At 38.8% G+C, this 19,933-nt stretch overlaps 1 protein-coding gene across 1 annotated transcript; it reads right to left on the reverse strand.

The window, feature by feature from the left end:
• Nucleotides 1–1,371: 1,371 nt before the first annotated feature.
• LOC147317819 (uncharacterized) lies at nucleotides 1,372–19,768 on the reverse strand. The gene is made up of 20 exons (XM_086315163.1): nucleotides 18,351–19,768; nucleotides 14,447–14,603; nucleotides 13,506–13,657; nucleotides 12,630–12,783; nucleotides 12,242–12,434; nucleotides 11,706–11,800; nucleotides 11,362–11,548; nucleotides 11,019–11,116; nucleotides 10,666–10,819; nucleotides 10,464–10,582; nucleotides 9,079–9,246; nucleotides 8,558–8,671; nucleotides 8,088–8,134; nucleotides 7,721–7,835; nucleotides 5,845–6,892; nucleotides 5,581–5,735; nucleotides 4,981–5,034; nucleotides 4,773–4,842; nucleotides 4,482–4,683; nucleotides 1,372–3,211 (listed from the first exon to the last, which is right to left on the reverse strand). The coding sequence occupies exons 2-20, from the start codon at nucleotides 14,589–14,591 to the stop codon at nucleotides 2,720–2,722; spliced, it is 3,762 nt and encodes a 1,253-aa protein (XP_086171289.1). The 5' UTR covers nucleotides 14,592–14,603; nucleotides 18,351–19,768; the 3' UTR covers nucleotides 1,372–2,719.
• Nucleotides 19,769–19,933: the final 165 nt, after the last annotated feature.

The raw sequence follows: 19,933 nt of genomic DNA on the forward strand, positions 1-19,933 counted from the left end.
GGGAGTTTGCAGGTTCTCCACGTGTTTGCGTGGGTTCTCGCCTGCTTCCTCCCACAGTCCAAAGACCTGCAGTTAGTGAGGTTAGGTTAATTGGTAATTCTAAAGCAGCAATAGGTGTGGATGTACATCTCTCTATGTGTTAGCCTTGCGACAGGCTGGCGACCTGTCCAGGGTGTACCCTGCCTCTCGCTTTCTGGTAGCTGGGACAGGCTCCAGCCCCACCCTGTGACCCTGACAAGGATAAGCAGAAGAGGCTGGATGGATGGATATTTTCTGTATATTATTATTGCTAGCACATGCCCATACTACATTAGTGTTGGGCCTTTTTGCACTGATGAATAGGAGCGGTAGATTTTAATAATATGCTTTTAAAAATTTGCCCATTGATGACATAAATTAGATGTGGATATAAAGGAGATGTTTTTGTCGTAAAATGAAAATAGTACAATACGTACAATAAGGTGTTAAAGGTGCATAAAGGCTAAAAACAAGTCGTTTTCATCTGTTGTTAGGTGGCTGCAGGGCAATGAGATGACATCATAATACAGCATGCATAATTCAACTTCTGTGAATACAAATTAAATGTTACTGTCACGAAATAATAATAGTATAAAGCATAAATGCTTAATACTGATCATTTTTCCTCATTGTTGATTGGCTGCGAGGCAACATTTTGATGTCATACTGCCTGCAATAGATAAGAACCTTCAGGGGTCTTTTTGGATGTACTTTTGGTTACTCCAGTCCTGACCCTGTGGGATGAGTTAGCTATCAAAGACACACAGATTTTATTTATTATAACAAGATCAGAAAATATTTTGTTAACCAGTTTAAAAATCAAATTTCACATATAAAAATCATGAATATTTTACAGGTTAAGCTATAAGGATCGAGGCTTGTTTTTAATCATCTTGGTTTGGCAGCTCCTTTGATCACTGTTGAAAGTTATTGATTCTATAAAAATTGCAGCATATATCTAAAGTCACTTTTTTGTATGGTTTTTCATATACAATCATTGTTCACTACGAAGAGGGAAGAATTGAGGCTTGATTAGCACTGTGTTGCTGCAACAAGGTGGCAGAGATCCTCAGTGGCCATTGTTGCAGAGCAAGACCAGAAAATTGCACCACACAGTCTGTCTCAAGAAGTTTCTTAACTGTGTTGAATCTGTTGACTTTGTGGATCTTCCCTTTTCCTTTTTTTTTTTTAAATAATTTTTCGTCTTCTCCCTCATGCTCTTTATAATGTGTCTTTTCATATTTTTTTTAACAATGTATTTGCATGTTTTTCTTTTTCTGTTGCCCTTTAAGCATAATTTTTTACCTAAACAGTTCCAGATAAACTTTGAATGACTACTGTCTCCTTGCCGAAAGATATGAAAACAATATCATGGTGTGCAGAAAGCTTCTTGCTAGCATCTTGTCAGAGTGGACACACAGTGCATACAGGATATGGACTCATGAAGCACATGGTGACAGTTACAGCGTTTTAATAAAGTAATGCAACTAACATTTTAACAGCATGAAGGTGCTCCTCCAGTGTAACTATTTTTGGTGTACTGCCTACATGTTCACTGACATACCAGTTACCATCCTTTGGTTTCAAAAAGGTGTAACAGTCAACCTCAACATAATGATGAGTCATGAACCAAAACAGGTTTGCAGGACTGGATCACAAAAAAATTGCAAAGCATGTATCCTTGGCTGTTTAACAGAAAAAGACACAAATTACAGTATTTTTACTCAAACTACCCTACATCCATTTAGGCCTGTAAAACAGATAAATTCATACTACATATACATTTTCTCTTTCAGGGTTAAAGAACAAAACAAAACAACCTGACAGTAAACGTAGCCAATTAAGTATAACACATAAATTGTGCCCTAAAGCTAATAAATACATATATTAAGAAAAACAATGTGAATGCTAATACTGAATATTTGCTTCCTTAGTCAGCTGTTTTACATTCATTTTGGGAAATGTATTTGTATTCCTTGGCAAAAAGTGTGCATGAGGATTCCACTCATGCATCAAGTATGCAGCTAAAGCCAAGAAAACATTAGCACTGTTTGGTTATGACAACTAGAAACTGGGAAATCTGCTAACACTTACCTCTACTCGTCAATATTTAACAGATTTAATCTAGGTGTGTTAAATCCTTGCACAAACATAAAAAACTGTTTCGCACAATTGCTATGAATAGCACCTGTGACACTGCACAGATGTGTAAGGTGAACTGATAAACTGGGGTTTCATCAGCAACTACTGATGATGGCACATCATTATCTATAGCAAGTTTAGCTGGCCTTTCTGCTGGTTCTAGTTTCATACTTAATGGCAAAGAGAACTGAGTTATTATAATGTGTTCTTTTGCAAATTACTCAGGTGTCATATTACTTTGTCTTTTGCTGCAACTTTCCTCACTTTGTCACTTGCGGCATTTTCACACCTATAGGTGTTTGACTCTGGTCTGCATCACTTTTTTTCACATTTGTTTTTTTTTTTTTTCACACAGAAAAAATCTCTAAATGAACTCCAAGAGAAATATAATATTCTGCTTATCACCACTGGTGTAAAACACTCTTAAATGTGATTTGGATCAGCTAGACAGCCCGTTAGTAATCTATGCATTCCTATCTCCACACCATCAAGCTAGCCAAAGCTTTGTTCCCATTTCACTTAATGTGTGCCAGCACTGAAGATTTGTCCTATAATGTAGCTATTTACACTGATGCAGCCTGGAAGCTGACTGATCATTCTCCTGGCTGTTAGCTAACGTGGGGCTAAAAAGAGGTGCAGTCACTGCTGAGGAGTTTGAAACTGAATTAATGTGAGTACTAGTCCCTACTGCCATTGGAGCAGTAGCTGCAGGGTAAAAATGGACATCAACAGCTACTGTGGTGAGGCCCACAGAGACGTTGTGAGACAGCAACAGTGGAGGGTTGCCATGTGAAATGCTGAGACTGTGGTGGATAGGTGCAACGCATGGCTCAGCACTCTGCAGTGTTAAAGAAGAGTGCACGCTTTCCTCCCGCCTGGATGGTGGTGATGGGGAAGGAGAACGGGAGATTAAGGGTGAGGGAGGAGGCAACGTGTCCTGGCATGGGCTTTGGTTGTCTCCTCTGTTACTGGTCCAATCCTCAGTACAGTGCACCTGAATGCTGGGCTGGGACAAACTGCACCCTTTCTCCTCCTCCAGAGAAGGATCAATCTGAAAGTAGAGAGGATTTGTTAATAATAACATAGGGAAAAATGTTTAAAATGCAGTGAAATCATTACACTGTTGCCACATTGTTATCTTTAAAGACAACTCTGATGATTGAGCATTTTATTACTATAAGGCTGTTGGTTTAGTCCTTGCATGTGCCAGTTTAAATTAAATGGAGACATCAGCACTGTTTTCAGTGCAGTACTTTTTTTTATTATCTTAATGGTTTGTTCTTTTTATTAAACTGTGCAAACTGTGACCGTTTGTACACTTATATAGGGTTTTAGCTCCCCCTATAGGTTATATAGTATGCCACAGTTGTTAGTTAAATAAACGAAGCTGGATATGCTGTTTTCATAACTAAATATAATAATTTCTAATATTTATCATTAACAGTGTGACCCATCCAACCATCCTCTTCCAGTTATCCAGGCTGGATGGAGTGGGTTGAGATGAGTTTCAGGGGTGATTTGTGACAGAAGGATCGCAGCAAGAGGCAGCAATCAGGTTTTTATCTTCTATGTAAAGCATATGTGCTATTTAAATAAAATTATCATTGCCAAGAGGGAAAGCACTGACAAAAAGACAAGAGGCAGAGCGAGAGGTGGTAGACGTGAAGATGCTCAAATTTTGACTGAGAGTTACCAGGACAAAATTTGAAATGAGTATATTGGAGGGACAGCTCAGGTTGACCAGTTTGGAGACAAAGTTAGAGAGGGTAGGGTGAGATAGTTTGGATATGTGCAGAGGAGGGATAGTCAATATAGTAAGCAAAATATGTTAGTATTTTATGTTAATATGGAGCTGTCAGGCAGGAAGAAAAGGGGAAGACCCTAGAGAAAATTCATGGAGGTAGTGAAAGAGGACATAAAGAAGGTTGGAGGATGTAAGGGATGGGCTGAGATAGAGGCAGATGATCTGCTGTGTTGACCGCCTAAGAAGTCCAAAGAAGAAGAAGAATCATCAGTGGTTGTTCTGGACCCTATCCCAGCTGTCACAGGGTGAGAGGTGGGGCACACCTTGGATAGGTCACTAGTCTATCTAGTCTATCAGAAGGCCGGAGAACATGCACACTCCAAGATCCACACAGAAAGGCTGTTGCTGTGGCTCGGTGGATTCAATCCCAGGACCTTCTTGCTGTGGGACAATGGTGCTGACCACCATACTATTGGGTTTCCTCAATAAATTTGTAACTTTCTTAACTTCCCCTTAAACACGGATAAAAATGTCTGGATACATTTTTTTATGGTAAAGTGTTTCTGTGTTACCAGACCTTGATGTCAAGAATAGGCTCAGGGTACGTCTCTACAGTGACTGAGTGGTTGTCCAGAGAGCGCTGGGTATCCTCTTGTAGTTCATCAAACGTGCTCTCCATCTGCACCGTAACCAAGCTGGGCCCTGGGGGTCTGGCTCTGGTTTCTGATGTGTTGGGGCTCTGTTCAATCACTGCAACACAGTCGTCATCTTCAAACGCTCTGCATAAGACATACAACACTTGGTATTAGAATGCAGAAAGATGGGTTGTGAAGGATAATTTATTTTTCTATTCTGAGAAGTAGAGTACCTGTTTTCATACGTACGTCCTGCTGCTCGACGTTCAGCATGTCGTATGGGAACACCTAAATTCCTCTGAGCTGTCAAAGACATGTAATGTGGTTTTGACGTAATAATAAAAAGTAACATTTGGGTTAAAATGCTCTACATATGTGCTTTCTGGTAGAGTGACACAAGTGGATCAATTACCTGTTTAAAATAAAGCTAATTTAGCTTACCTTGGCAAAAAGATATAAGAGGTAACCAGACTGTGTTCAGTGTTAAAAATTCATCTGAAAGCACATGTAGAGCTCAGTTATTATTATGTTATATCATTTTTGTTTGAGCCAAGTATATATGGAAAACCTGCAGTTCTTTAAATGGCCACTTGAGGGTGGCTCTTTAAGCGAGTTAATTCATAAACAAGTCAATGTTAAAATGCCCAATGTATTGAAAGTCAAAATACAAATGTTCACTTCCTAAGTAAATTTAAACTATAAACTAAATTATAGTTTAATTTTACTAGCCAAACCTAGCACTCTAATACACAGTTAATTACAACTTGTTACACTAGCACCTCACTTGCTAGCCAGTGCAGTGTTGGTTAATAACTTTCTATCAATTCCATCAAGATCCATCCTCTTTCACTTATCCAATGCAGGGTCGAGGGTGGGCTGGAGTCTATCCCAGCTACCATAGGGTGAGAGGTGGGGTACTCCCTGGACAGATCACCAGACTGTCGCAGCCTCACCACCCCAATCATTTCGATTTTGCCAAAATATGGTCATGATTTTAGGAAAACCAAGACACTAGCATTTCATGCAGGGCGGATTGCTGACCTGCTCGGCTTGTTGGTGCGGGTTCATTCTTTTGTACCACAGAATAGAAGGTAACAGTGATAAAGATGAAAGCCAAAGATACACCCACTCCCACCACAATGGGGATGTCATGTTTTTCCAGCACAGGCAGCCATGATGGTGATTGCTGCTTCACTCTGAAATGGAGAAGATAGTGACTTATTGATGTTTTATTACTTTTGTTCCCTAAATGTAATAAACTCAGGTGAAATATTTATCAATCTATCATATTTTTATTTTGCCTACCTGGGATCATTGCTAGTCATGGGTGACTGGGAAGTGTTCCTTTTCAACCAGTCTGTGAGCTCTGGCTGAACTGGATGACTTTCATGAGTAGTATTCAGCCAATGTGACCTGTTGACCTGTTGGACTACCTCAGCGTCTAACAATGAAGGATGGAGTGACTGATCTGAAGGGCGGATGGTGGAGAATGGAAGCTGTGAATTTTGTGTTGGAGATGATTCAGGTTGGGTTTGAGAAAGTTTGGAACTGGCTGAAGGTGTTGTTGTTGAAAGATGAATTTCGGATATTGGAGGCGTGGGGATTAAAGAAGATGGAAGTTCTGTTGAAGGCAGATTATACTGAATTGTAGAAAGCTCAAGATGAAACTTTGGTAAAAAACTTAAGGTAGAGGAGTGTTGAGGATCAGTTTGAGTTGTTTGTGAGAGGGTTGGTGAAGGTTGCAAAGGCTGAAATGATGATGTTTTGTAGGCAACTGTCAGGGTGACTGAATCGGAGTGTCTCATCTTAGCGTGGGTAACAGGATTTGGTGTTGGAGTTGCCATGAAGGGGTCCGATTTTAGAAAGCCAAAAGGTCCAGTAACACGTAGCTGAGATGGTTGCTGAGTTACTGATGTCTCTGCAATTTGATTAACTTGAGGCACAGAATGGTCCTGAGAACTGGGCACTATAAACAACTTGTTACTGGCTGAATGCTGAAATTTTGATGGCATTTGTCTCAAATGGGATCGACTTTCACTGAATGAATGCTGAAGGGTTTCGACCAACACTCCACTGGTTACTTCAGGTGCCAGGCTCTGTGTTGCAGCTGGTTCACTGTGTGAAATAAAATGTGGTTTAATGGTCATTGGTACTTGGGTGTGTAGAGCTTCTGATTGGAGGTTCAGGTGAAGAGGAGGCTTGATCTGACTGAGTAACGACTGGGTAGAATTGGTTGTTGGCTGTTTCAAATGGTGATGTAAAACATGGGCAAGGGTCCTCAATGGCATATCTAGCTCAGCCCCGGCTTTTCTTAAAAATGTTGGAAGTGTAGTTGCACTGACTGGGTTGGTACCTGTAAATATTAAAAAAAGAGTTTGTGCTTTATTTTCTTTAATATATCCTAAACAATTTTATGTTGTGTGTTATTATTATGTGTCATTCAGAGGAAAAAAAAATCTGATTTCATCTGAAGGGATCCAGCCATACATTTTGTAAGCAGTTCGATTAGTAACGTGCGCACCAGAATAATGCCTCTCATAATTGTTGCTTTACATTTATATTTACTAATATTTCTTGTAACTGAATCATAAAGTAGCATTAACATAACACAGACACAAAAATATGATTTATTACTTTTTTAAACAAAATATTTCCATGTCAATTTTGAAATCTGAGCAGAAAAAACTCCTGCAGCTCTTATAGCAGGATTATTTGGCATTTAGCTTTTTTTTTTTAGCTTTTGGATGTCCTGACACATCTTTTTTGTCTTGTGGCAATGGTAACAGACACAAAATTGAAATGATACCTTTATCCTGGAAAGTTTGTGAGAACTTCTGGTTACCCAACTTCTAACTCTACCATCGCCTGATCTGAATCCCTCTTTGTGACCAATTTTACCTAGCAACTGCCAGCAACTACTAAAAACTTCCAAAAACCACTCACCAGCTGATCTGGGAATACACATTTTTCCTTAGTGACCTGTGGTTGCCAGGGGTAGTCACTGACTGGTCTCTAGGCCTGTATGACTGAGACCTTACCACTGCTTTCAGCCATATTAATTTTACCTTATAACCTTATAGCACCGTGTTTTAGCCTGTTAACTTGTAACTATATATTTGTTATGTTGAATGACCTACACAACACATGACTGGAGCTAAGTATTTTTTTTTTAAATACATACATGTTGTCTCATTATGCTTTTCCTGTACATGTGGATAACGTGTTGTTTTAAAGCGCTGCTCGGCTACTGAGTCGCTCCACTTGGAAGCTGGACGTTGTTCATTATCGCTGGTGCTCTAAAAAATATTCAAAACACTGATTATTTTCAGAGGAGACACATTTGACACAGTCAAAAGGAATAAGTCCATACACCAAATAATAAACAGGGGTAAACAATGCATGACCATCACATGATCTGTGCAAAAAAATGCACTTAGAGAATTTGCAGCTTCTACACTGGAACTGCTTATGAAAATAAAACCAAGGTCTAGCAAAATGATTTGAGAACAAAATACATAAGCAAAGACTTCCACATCCTCAATACTCACAGCAGACAAAACCAGTCTTGTCCGTCTCCCTCTATCAGAAGGTCGATCTTCAGCATAAGACAAAGGATGACATGAAAGAGAATCAACAAGCAAAAGAAACTTGGGTATATGGGGTCAAAGAAGTATTTTGTTGTTTAAGTATGCACTGAACTTCACCCACTCTAAATGACCAGAAGACAGTTGCGAATTCCCCTGAGAGAAGTATCTGAGTGACCCACATTTATTATACTGATCCAAACATACACTGATAGAAAAACATCTCAATGTCCTGAAAAAACTAGTCTGACCCCTCACAAAGCCTTGATCTCAACACATTGGAGTCTGTCACTTCAATTAAATTGCCAAATTGTTCATACATTTTACATCTTCAGTTTTGTTCATAGAGCTTTACCATTGCATACCAAATGCAGGTATGATTTTAGTAATATTGCCACTGAGAAGAAATAACACGAGGTGGTAAATCAACACACCTGTGATGATGAGGATCATCCGTTTCTGATGTCGTCCTGCTCGGTTCTCAGCAGTGCAGTAATACTCTCCTGCATCAGAGTACTGCACACTGGAAATATGCAGGGACCCATCTTCTGCAGGCCAGAAGACAAAACATTATAAAACACAAAGAGCTGAGATCTCACATACCGTTTAGAAATTAGAAAAAAAATTCCTGTATACTTCCATCTCTGCCGAGAATGCTACTTATTTTATATGCTGAAAACAACTCCAAATGATGGACCTGGTGATTAAAATAAATGTTGAGAAAGTTCAAGCTGCAGCAACACTTGTGGTATATAGAACAACTCTACTGCTTGACTGGATCTGTGGCCTTAATCAGGGTCATCAAACAATAAAGTTGTTCTATGTGTTACATTAACTTATTCAGATTTTATTCTCTTCTACATACCTATGAAGTAGGGGACGTTGTGCCTGAAACGGTTACTCTGTTTTCATGATGAAAAGTAATGCAGAATGACTCCAGACAAACTAGACTCACCATCTATGTGTCTGCCTTCGGTGGTACTGATAGGGGACTGTGGCTCTGTTCTGCCCCTCGTCCAGGTGTATGTGATAGGGAGAATCCCCATTGCTCTGCAGGGCAGGACCACTAAAGTCCCAATCGTGTAGGTCACCTGATCTTTAAAGACCACTATTAAAGGGCTCACTGGCCCAAGCAGAGGGGAAAATTGAAAAGACAATATCAAAAAAGTCACATAAAGCTCATAGATCATAGAAGTGCCTTAAAGAAATAACACATACAAGAACTGTTCCCCTATAAAGATTTTAGTAACTATGTAAAATTTTGAGGACACGGTATGTTCTGCTACCTGGACTATGACTCTTTAGAATTAGTTTATGAAACTAGCAATGTGTGCAGATGGCAAATAAAATGACAATTTCATTCAAATGGTCTGTTACTTTGATCACATTTGCAAGACTGGATTTCAAGGTGATCTCCATGTCCTTTAATTTCAAATTTGTAAGACGTTTGTACTACACAAGAAGAATTTCTCAGTTTCTTTCCTGTGTATAATTCAGTTCTTTTAGAAGGACCTTGGTTGCGAGCATGTACTTTTCTATAATAGCAACAGGTTTTTTCTTTTCTTTTCTTTAATGCATTTCAGCTTAATACCTATTAGATAATTATTCATGATTTTTCATTTTTGCAGCCTAGTTTTCCTGCACTCTCAAAACAACACAGTACAGCTGACATGTTAAAATGAATGATCACACACACTTGTTGATCTGCCAATGAGGACCACGCCCATGCTTTGATAATATTATGTACACTATATGAAGATACCTTATAGGGAATTACAAATTCACTGCAACTTAAAAGCAATATTAAATAGGGGCATAAAGCAGAGGGACAACAATCCCTTTGCCTTCCAGGCTAGGGTTTGCTTTATTTAGTACACTTATCAGTGGGTCAGACAAAACTCATATCTAAATCCTCACCTTCATTATGATCTAAAAGGTTTGCATTAACAAGAACATATCTGTCATCATACTTAGTATTGAACCAACCACAACATCTAAAGCAGGGGTAGGCAACTCCAGGCCTCGAGTGCCGGTATCCTGGAGGTTTTAGATTTGTCCATGATCCATCACAGCTGATTTAAAGGGCTAAATGACTCCTCAGCATTTCTTGAAGTTCTCCAGAGGTCTGTTAATGAACTAATCATTTGATTCATGTGTGTTAACCCAGGGTGGGATCTAAAACCTGCAGGACACCGGCACTCGAGGCCTGGAGTTGCCTACCCCTGATCTAAAGTGTATAAATGCTTAGTAAGTATCAGGCACATGCTCCTGACTTGACTTTGACTCGTCTATTGATCTGAGGAGTAAATACATTGCAAAACAGCAAGGTTTAAAATTTACCAGCAACTCTCAGGAGTGCTGTGCCATGGCTTTGTCCCAGTGTGTTGGATGCCTCGCACACATACACCCCCTCATCGTAGCTCCGGACTGACTGGATGTAGAGAGTGGCATTTCTCTGTCTGAATAGGAAACATGAAAGCTGCCATATATTATGAACTGCTTGTATACAAAATTTTCAAAAAGTCAGAACACTATAACTTACCCCAATGCAATTTTGCCTCCTGTCTGCTTGGTGTGGCCTCTTTTCATCCAGCTGATGGACGGTAAAGGGTGGCCAGACACCTGACATTCCAGCACCACCTGAGCACCCAAAGGCACCGTCAATACCTGGGGCCATAGCTTGACGGATGGAGGGGCTGCCAGGAAGGGAAAGCACTGTCTGGAATATTATTATGCACCTATACATGTATATATATATGTATATATACATATATATATATATGTATATATATATGTATATATACATATATATATATATGTATACATATATATATATATATATATGTATATATACATTTCCAGTGAGATAGTAGGGAGGGCTGCCAGATGTCATACCCAAAACACTGAGTGTTGCTCGTCTCGAGGTAAGAAATCTTTGAAGATGGGTGTTTGAGGCCCTGCAGAAGTAGCTGCCACTATCGTGCTCCTGCACACTACAGAGAAAATTATGAAAAGGGTCAGCAGAGCTTTTAAAAACAAAAATCAGCTGCCTGGAGCTGTATTTACAGGCACAATTTTATAACTCTATGACTTCATGTTAAGCGCTAAACATACCGTAAACAATGCAAATTAACTAAACTTTTTTAAAAGTTGTGGCCCAACCAGTTTTAATTTATACACAATTTTTGTGTTATATTTAATTTATCTAGTCATATAATGAGGCATGAACAATAAAGACCTGTGGATGAAGAGGTCTCCACTGGGCAGCATTGTTACATTTTCAGTGGGAGTGAGAAGCCGGTTGTTTTTAAACCAGGACACCTGCGCTGCTGGTCTGCTGTACGGAGGCCTACAGGTTACCGTAACATTTTTGCCGCTCTTCACCGTTAGATTTGTGGGCTGCTGCACAAAACTCCAGTCCATTTCTGTAAACACAAAATGTAAATCACTAATAAGTTTGGACATCTGCTCTTATTGGATTTTGCTGATTTTTACAGCATGGAATCTGCTGAAGCAGAAACCTAAACGGTTTTAACAAGGCAATTCACTTGCTTGAGTTAAACAGTTCAGAGTTTACAATACCAGCTGGAAGTAGGAAGGCTGGCTGCGACCTGATTGTCTCTTTCTGGTTTGATGCTTCACAGTGATATGAGCCCTCATGCTCCTTGCTCACATTTCTGGAGAAGACAAACACAAAAAATATTTTAAATGTAATTTTAACATTTAGGGATTCTTTTTGATTTTGTTTGCTTTTTTTTTTTTTCTTAGCCAGTTTAGAAACCAGTTTAGAAACACTAATTAATATTTGAACTGTGGGAGGAAGCCAGAGTTCCTGGAGGGAATCCCCCAGTGGCAGATTCAAACACAACAGTCTTGTTGTGAGGCAACCCTGCAGGGAATACAGAATATTTACAGAAATGTCTTCTTTCTCTAAAACACCCAATCTTTATCCTTCCTCTTTAGCCTTCCTTCTTTTATGCACCAGTAAGAACCAGAAACTATTATAATTGTACCAGAAGAAAAAAGACAAAATCTTTGACTGTATCATCAACTGTCAACCACAGTTGGAGTTAAACAATAAAGAATTAATATTCCTGTTCTGCCATGCAGTGTTGGACCTGAATGTGAGCAGCTGTCCATTGTTTTGGAGGCTGAACGAGCCGGAGCAGTTCATCAGGAGGCACCCGTCTTTGAACCAGTGCACCATGGGAACAGGGAAGCCGAGAACACTGCAGTGCATGGAGACTTCAGTTCCTATAGCAACAGTGATGTTGTCAGGGCCCTGGATGAACTGCAGCCTCCGAGGGACCCCTGCAAGGCGGACAGTCACAGTAAGATACTAACCCTCTGCAAACACACACAAGTATGATAAATTAGTTTAGTTTTTTTTAAATTAAAGCAGTATTTTTGTTAAAACCAGAGAGCTCAGGATTTATATTTAATAAACTCTCCTGGATCAGCTGCAATTTGAAAATTTGTCAGTGTGAATTAAAGAAAAAGCCTCACCCTGCACAGTAAGTCTGGCTTGTCTGCTCTTCTTGCTGATGTTCAGTGAAGGATTGTGTGTGACACAAACGTAAACCCCTTCATCTTCTAATGTTACGTTGAAAAGATGAAGAGTGCCTGACGTTTTCTTCTGGTGCCCACCTCCATATTCACCCTGAGCAGGATGACACATACAGTATGGAAAATATGTCCAATATCAAAGTTAAAAGAAACAACGTGTATTTTTCTGTTTTATTTTTGCCCTGAGTGAAATAAAAAGTGTTTTTTCTCATGAGGCTTTCAGAGTCTCCTTGAGGTTTGTGAGTTCTTCAAATCAATTTCTATTTGTAAGGTTGCCCAGCATTTAAGTCAGCACTGTGTTCTGTGTACAAGCTCTGCAGACAGAAAATTTTGCACCTACAAAAAAATTGCTATAGCAGTTTCAGTAAATGCTGTTTTAAAAAAAAGAAAAAGAAAAATCAGGGTAATCAAACTCCTAATCAATTAGTTTTTTTATATAATGAAGACGCCCAAGAGAGAAACTACAGCCTGATCTGATTATAGTAGTTTCCAGCAGTGCAGGTGGATGCCTTACACATGAAATTTATGTCCAACCATCAAGTTGAGGCTCAAACCATGGCTTTAAAATTCACAAGAAAACTGTTAAAAACATGAATTTGAGAATGAAATTGGCCTTTCTTTAGCCTGGATTTCTCTAAACTGCAGAAGAAATGCAAAGTGTAAAAACTGTTCTCCACTCTATGCCTGATTATTGTCTTGGAGTCTAATGGAGACTGTTACTACATTAATATCTACCAGATATATTTACTGCTTTTTGTCCTACTCTGCAAGAAAGTAGTCTTTGATGCCCTTCTAAAATCTGAAGTTGTTTTTTACCTGAATCTGTCTACCTCTTGTGACCACCTTTCCATCTTTGAGCCATGTGATGCTTGCAGGAGGTGAACTCTCCCCTGATACACACCGGAGGAAAACTCCCTCTCCTTCTCTGACTGTCTGGTCCTGCGGACTGAAGAAAACATCCTCCAAACCTGGAACACACACAGTGTATCCATTCAGTGTGCTTTGAATATGTTACTCAATATTTTATCCAGCACTAGTGGAAGTATTCAAAATATTTACTTAAGTAAAAGTATTGATATCACAGATATGGTCAGGCGAATGTTAAACTAAAACTGTTAAGCCTTACACTGCATCATCAGTTTGATATAAATGATGTGTCCATGTTGTTTTGCAGGGGACACCAACTAATGGTTATTTTCTTACTTGAATAGTAATAAATTGCTAATTTGCTGATATATTTCTTCAATCAGCAAATACAGATGATAAAATGTGAGCAACTTATCAATTTTACCCACAGCTGATAGTATCACTGTTGCTGAACCAGAAGTTAAAGCTTTAGTTTATTAGTAATTTCAATATTTGAACAGGATGGTAAAGGCATCTTCTTTAAAAAACCGGAACTATTAGTACTAGTAGTAGTAGTTTTATTATTAGTATATACATTTAAGAGTATATTCTCATGAGAGAATATGTCAGTTGCATGATTGTTTCCTTTTTTGTTTAAAAGTTTAAAAGTCATTATAAATGTAGTGTAAAATAATCCTCTGGAAGAAGAATAAGTGTAAAGTGCCATAACAGGCTACAGCACAAGTACATCTAAGCTTTACTTAAGCACAGTGCTACCACATTTCAACATTTTAATAAAAAAAATTTGTTATTTTTTTTTAATTTAGTGGCATTTTTATTGACCAACAACCCTTCTTTTGACTTTATCTCGTGGCCAAACTCAATAAAAACAAAAGAGTAGATGGACTCACCAAACTGGGATGAGACTGCCAAGCCAGACAGGATGAGTAAGCAAAGATGGGAAGTCATCTGTGGGAGCAAACAGATGGAGACACACACTTGCATCCTATTGCCGAGCTCCATGGGAGCCACTCGGAGACCATCCTGCAGCTTCATCCATGGTGTCAGCTGGAAGAGTGTGCACACATAAAGGAGCTCTTATTTCTCTTTACTTACTATCACTGATGGAGACTGCACATTTACTGGCAGCACTGAGGTGTGTGATCTTCATTTGGCAACAGACACGCTAAAATGGATCTTCAAAGCATCTCTGCAGCAGAGGCGATGCATGCTGTGTATCGCGAACTGCAAAGGGTTAAGTTTAAGGAGGAGACAGAAGCAAAACGTGACTATAAACGGTTATGTTGTTCTGAAGGGGTTTTTATCAGCTCTGTAGTGCTGTTGTTAAGCTACATGCAGACACACAAGAAAGCAATCAAATAGGTTTTTATAACACAAAGTTATCAACCAGTAAAAAAAATTTGGGGGGATGAGGGATGAGGTTCAGTTTGGATAAATATACTGACACAAAACTGAGTAAACCTACTCAGTTATATTAACATGGTGTAACTTTTATATTAATGTTGTCCTTTTGATTTAGTATTAAAATAATGACCCATTGTTAGACACAGTGGGTTAGCTCATACCCAAGACATCACTTACCATTAACAGGCAGTAGTACATAGCATCATATACTTCCAACTTTTAAATAACCAGAATATTTATTCATATTTTAAGGCAGTAATTCTCAGATTTTAAGTGTTCAATCTGATGTAAAAATATATGATAGTGTTCCAGAGATTCTCCACAGTGATATGACTTTTATTTTCATACACTACACACCACAGAGACTGAACCTGGTGTTGCATAGAACCATTTCTCATCAGTTTCCAGTAAATATATTCAGCAGATTAATTTAAAATCCCTCCCTCTCTCCCTCTCTTTCTGTTAACAGCCTCCCCTCCCTTTCCCCCTCTGCTTCATTCCTATTTTGGTTGTGAGTCTGTGGTGCCGCAGTGAGCTCAGCTTTGTCCTCTTTAGTCCCTTGAATGGGCCCAGCCACTTTATAGAGCTCGCACCGTGGCCCTCCACTCAATGAAAGTGACATGAAAAGAGGCTGCGGAGCTTTGTACTGTAAAGATCAGTTATTGGTCCCTGCGAGGACAGCTACCCGTCTGATCGTATAGGCTTTCATGATCCTCAGTATGGCCATGTAAGGGCTCACCCTTTATTATTTGAATGTGATGATGAAGTTCCACGAGTGAACAATTATAGTATATAGTTAAAGCCAGACAGTGACAAAGTCAAAAAGCTAATAATGGATACATTTATTAGTATTTTGGGGATGATTTTTTAAGACAACCTCTGTATATAAAAAGCAGACTGCTCATGAATATATTAAAAAAAATCAGAAAATACATTTTAAAAAATACAAATGATTAAGCGGAGCTTGATGTCTGGTCTACTGCCATTAAATTATTGCCGAAGAGTGAGCCATAAGAAAACCAAACGGCGAACAAGCATCAGGAAGCAACTAACTTGAAATAAAAATCAAAACAGTTCTATGATAATATTGACAGTGCCCGATTTTGCAAATTTGTCAAGAACACAACGCAATGAAAAAGTAGCAGATGAGACATTGGAGAGAGTTCACAGAAAATCGTATTCTAGGATTTTTCCTAGAATCACCAAAAAAGAAGACTCAGCAACAATGTTTCTTTCCACAATTCCTGATCTAGCTGCACAAAATAATAGTTCTAAGCAGATGGATTGGTCTACGTATTTCAGAAACTGTGGAACTCCCACACAACCATCTCTAGGGTTTGCAGAGAAAAAAGAGAAAATATCCAATGAGCAGCAGTTGCTTGTGTAAAAATGCCTTTTTGATGCCAGAAGTCAGAGCAGAATGGCCAGACTGCTTGACGCTGATAGTAAGACAATAGTAACTCAAATAACCACTTACTGTAAAATGACAGGATGCAGAAGAGCATCTCTGAACGCACAACACAGGAAAACGCACAACAGGAAAATGACGGTACAATTTATTCGAGCTATCGAAATTTGGACAATAGAAGATTATCATGACCTGATGAATCTCATTTTCTTCTGTGACATTTGGGACAGAATTTGGGATAAGAAATATGAAAGCCTTGTATCAACAGTTCAGGCTGGTGGTGTAATGGCGTGGGGGAGATTTCCTGGCGCACAAACTGAGCATCGTTCAAACACCACAGCCTGTCTGAGAATTGTTACTGACCATGTCTGAAAGCAGCCATGTTTAACACACCATGTCACAAAACTCGAATCATTTAAAAACTGCTTTGAACATGACATTGACTCACTGTACTCAAATGGCCTGCACAGTAGATTCAAGATTCAAGAAGTAATTGTATCTGGAACCTACAGAGCACCCTTGGAATGAATCAAGGGTGAATCAATGAATGAATCAATCTACATCAGCATGTTTAAGGAATGTTTCCAAACCCCTCATTGAATCTGTGCAACAAAGAGTTAAGGCTGCTCTAAAGCCAAAAGGGATGTGACCCTGTATAAGCAAAATGTACCTAATAAAGTGGTCAGTGAGCTTATTTTTACGAACTGATCCACCAACTGCAAAAAAAGAGGAAAAAAAAAACGGGAAGCTAGCAATTGCAGTTCAGCTTTGTGCCACAGACTTACTTTCCCGTTTCTTAGAAAGAAAACTGAAACTAAGTGAAACCGCTCAGCAGTAAGTAACCAGGCGAGTGCTTTCTGGTTCCATTACACTCTACAGTTGATATCTCCATACTGGACAATTTAAACCAAAAGCGGTGTGAATGGACAAACAGAACTACATGCCAAAAAAAAGAAGAAAAAAAAAACTATCAGTAAATTTAGTTTTATAATTATCACCTCAATTGCTTCTGAAGAACAAAAGAAATCACCAGTGATGATGTGCTTAAAGCAATGACAAAACAGACATTAGTACATTAGCCATCACTGCTGGTGAGTTCAGCGGGGCTACGGGCTGCTTATACTCACATAATGCTAAGAGCCCGGGGGTGTGTATTTGTTTGACTCACAAGGCTCACAATAGATCATTTACACTGTTTAGCATGTCATTAAGATGTTTCTAGCCCACACACTCACTTGTAAGCTTCCTTTCTACAGACAACATTTGGCACAAACACTGAATTTCTGTCACCACCACTGAGTGACACCAGAGTGAGATTTTTGGCCCCGCACTGTGTGGCACTACATAGAAACATTAATGATCCAGGTGATGATGTAGCAGTCAGTTCACGGTTGGTAAAATAAGATGTTATAGCTCAGGTTTGTATGAGGAGCTGTGACTGTAGTATGGTTTTAAATGGACATAAGTTAAATCACATGATCAGCTTCCAAGATGATAACTTTTGCTCATCTTTTAACAGTAATTCACATGTTCTGAGACATACAAGCAATACACAAACAGCTTTGCATTGTTTATGAAAAGCAACAATTACATATTACATGTAATAAATACAGTAGATTTAATATGATACCATGAGTTAATTCACTATTCCTACTTTTTTTATTGTTATGATTCCATTTATTTTATTACCTGCTGCCTACATCTCATCTTTTTCTTTGCTTATTGACACTTAAGACCATGCCTTCAGTAGATATACAATAGACATACAAATTCAGGACCTGTTGTGCAGCACAAGCACTTTCAGAAACTACAAAATTGCAGCTTTTAATGTGCTTTGATATTAAAAGCTAGTTTGATAGTTTAAAGGTACATGTTGTAAAAAATAAACCTCGGATACCCACACATGCTGTTTTCACAAGATTTCTATTAAAATGTATCCACCACAGGGTTAATGAAAGCTCATATAGAGAACTGATACTTACTCTAGAACAATTTTCTCTGCGCTGGTGCCCATTAATTTGCTCTCAGTCAGTTTCTGTGTGCCTCTGCTCTTTTCTCTCCTGATACATTTGCTGAGCTTCAAGCTGGGAGTGAACAGCAAGCAACAGCTCACATATTCTGGACACCCTCCACACCCACTTAACACACACAATCTGGCACACACACACACATACTCTGTGTTCTAATTCAACGCCATCAGCTATAATGAGACAAAAACCCCAGTTATTTAAATTATTAGTATGATCATAAAATGACACTAGTGCAAGGAACAATGTCAAGCAAAAATATCCACACATTATAAAAAATAGTAGCTATGGTATTAAAACAGATGGATAGATTTAAAGACTTTGCATGAGTAGAGCACAAGTAAAAGTTTTTCCACTATAATATGCTGTCGATTCCCAAATAAGCTTAAATACTCTATATCTCTGTTCTTCCATTTCTTCTTTCAGCTGCTCTCTTTAAGAGTCACTACATTGGATTATCTGCCTCCATCTCACCCTGTCACTTGCATCGTCTTTGCTCACACCAACCCTCTGCATGTTCTCCTTCTCTCCATCCATTAAATTTTCTTCCTGCCTGGTAGCTCCATAATTCACATCATTTGTCCAATATATCTACTATTCCTCCTCCTCTAAACCATTTCAACCTCACTTCTCCAACTTTGTCTTCAAAACACTTCAAAGAGAATTGAAGTGATAAAACATCAGTTGCAACTATAAAGGTTTGACTTCTTATACCAGTGTCTGTATAATACAGCGACTGATTCTAATGAATGAACACCTTGCTTCACATGTGGCTACCATCCACACCAAATACCAGGAGGGATGCAGAAAGAGGTCAATGATTCACTAAAGCTACTTCAGCGGGACTCCGCAGTACCTAATCTCCTCCTTAGATTAACTAGGGGCCTTTCACTTGTTTTGTAAATGTGTAAATCACTTCTCAGATACCTGCTGAAATCAGCTTGCTGCTGTCTGAGTTTTGAGCATTGCTGGCACAATGTTGTCTAAGCTGACGTCACAGCAACACTTAATAAAGAGCACTATTTAGCTCGTTTAACATGCAAGAGGTGGTTGAACTGCTCCCTCTTAAATGTAGGTTAATGGGAATGATAATGACTGTTGCAACAGAATGCAATCAACCTATGTAGAGGATCTGAGTACTTAGGAAATAATTCCCTTTGATTTTAGTCAACCATATATTATATGCAAAAAATGGCTTTAAAATGATTAGTTCTGCCATTTGGTGAGACATGCTCAGATTGTTTGATGGACTCAAGATTTAAAGACAAATTTTGGAGCTGGAAGGAATTGAGTCCTAACTATGTGTGTAATCCCTTGAATTTGCCTGATGTTTTTAGTGGTATACGTCAGGAAATGCATTTTCATCACCCTTAGCTTTAAATTTGGTGCTAATTAGCATGCTAACAGGCCAAACTAAGGTGGTGAACAGCTAAACCTCAAACTTAAAAGAATAAGTAGCCTGAAAGGATACTTATGTCTTAAGAGTTGCTAACATAGCTTTAGACTATTAATGTTGCCTAATCCACAAAGTGACCAAT

The sequence above is a fragment of the Aulonocara sp. 'chitande type north' Nkhata Bay genome, linkage group LG12 (assembly GCF_057382095.1).
Source record: "Aulonocara sp. 'chitande type north' Nkhata Bay isolate Kocher_YH1m ecotype deep benthic linkage group LG12, A_spYH_male_GT1.1, whole genome shotgun sequence".
In the NCBI taxonomy this organism is placed as follows: domain Eukaryota; kingdom Metazoa; phylum Chordata; class Actinopteri; order Cichliformes; family Cichlidae; genus Aulonocara; species Aulonocara sp. 'chitande type north' Nkhata Bay.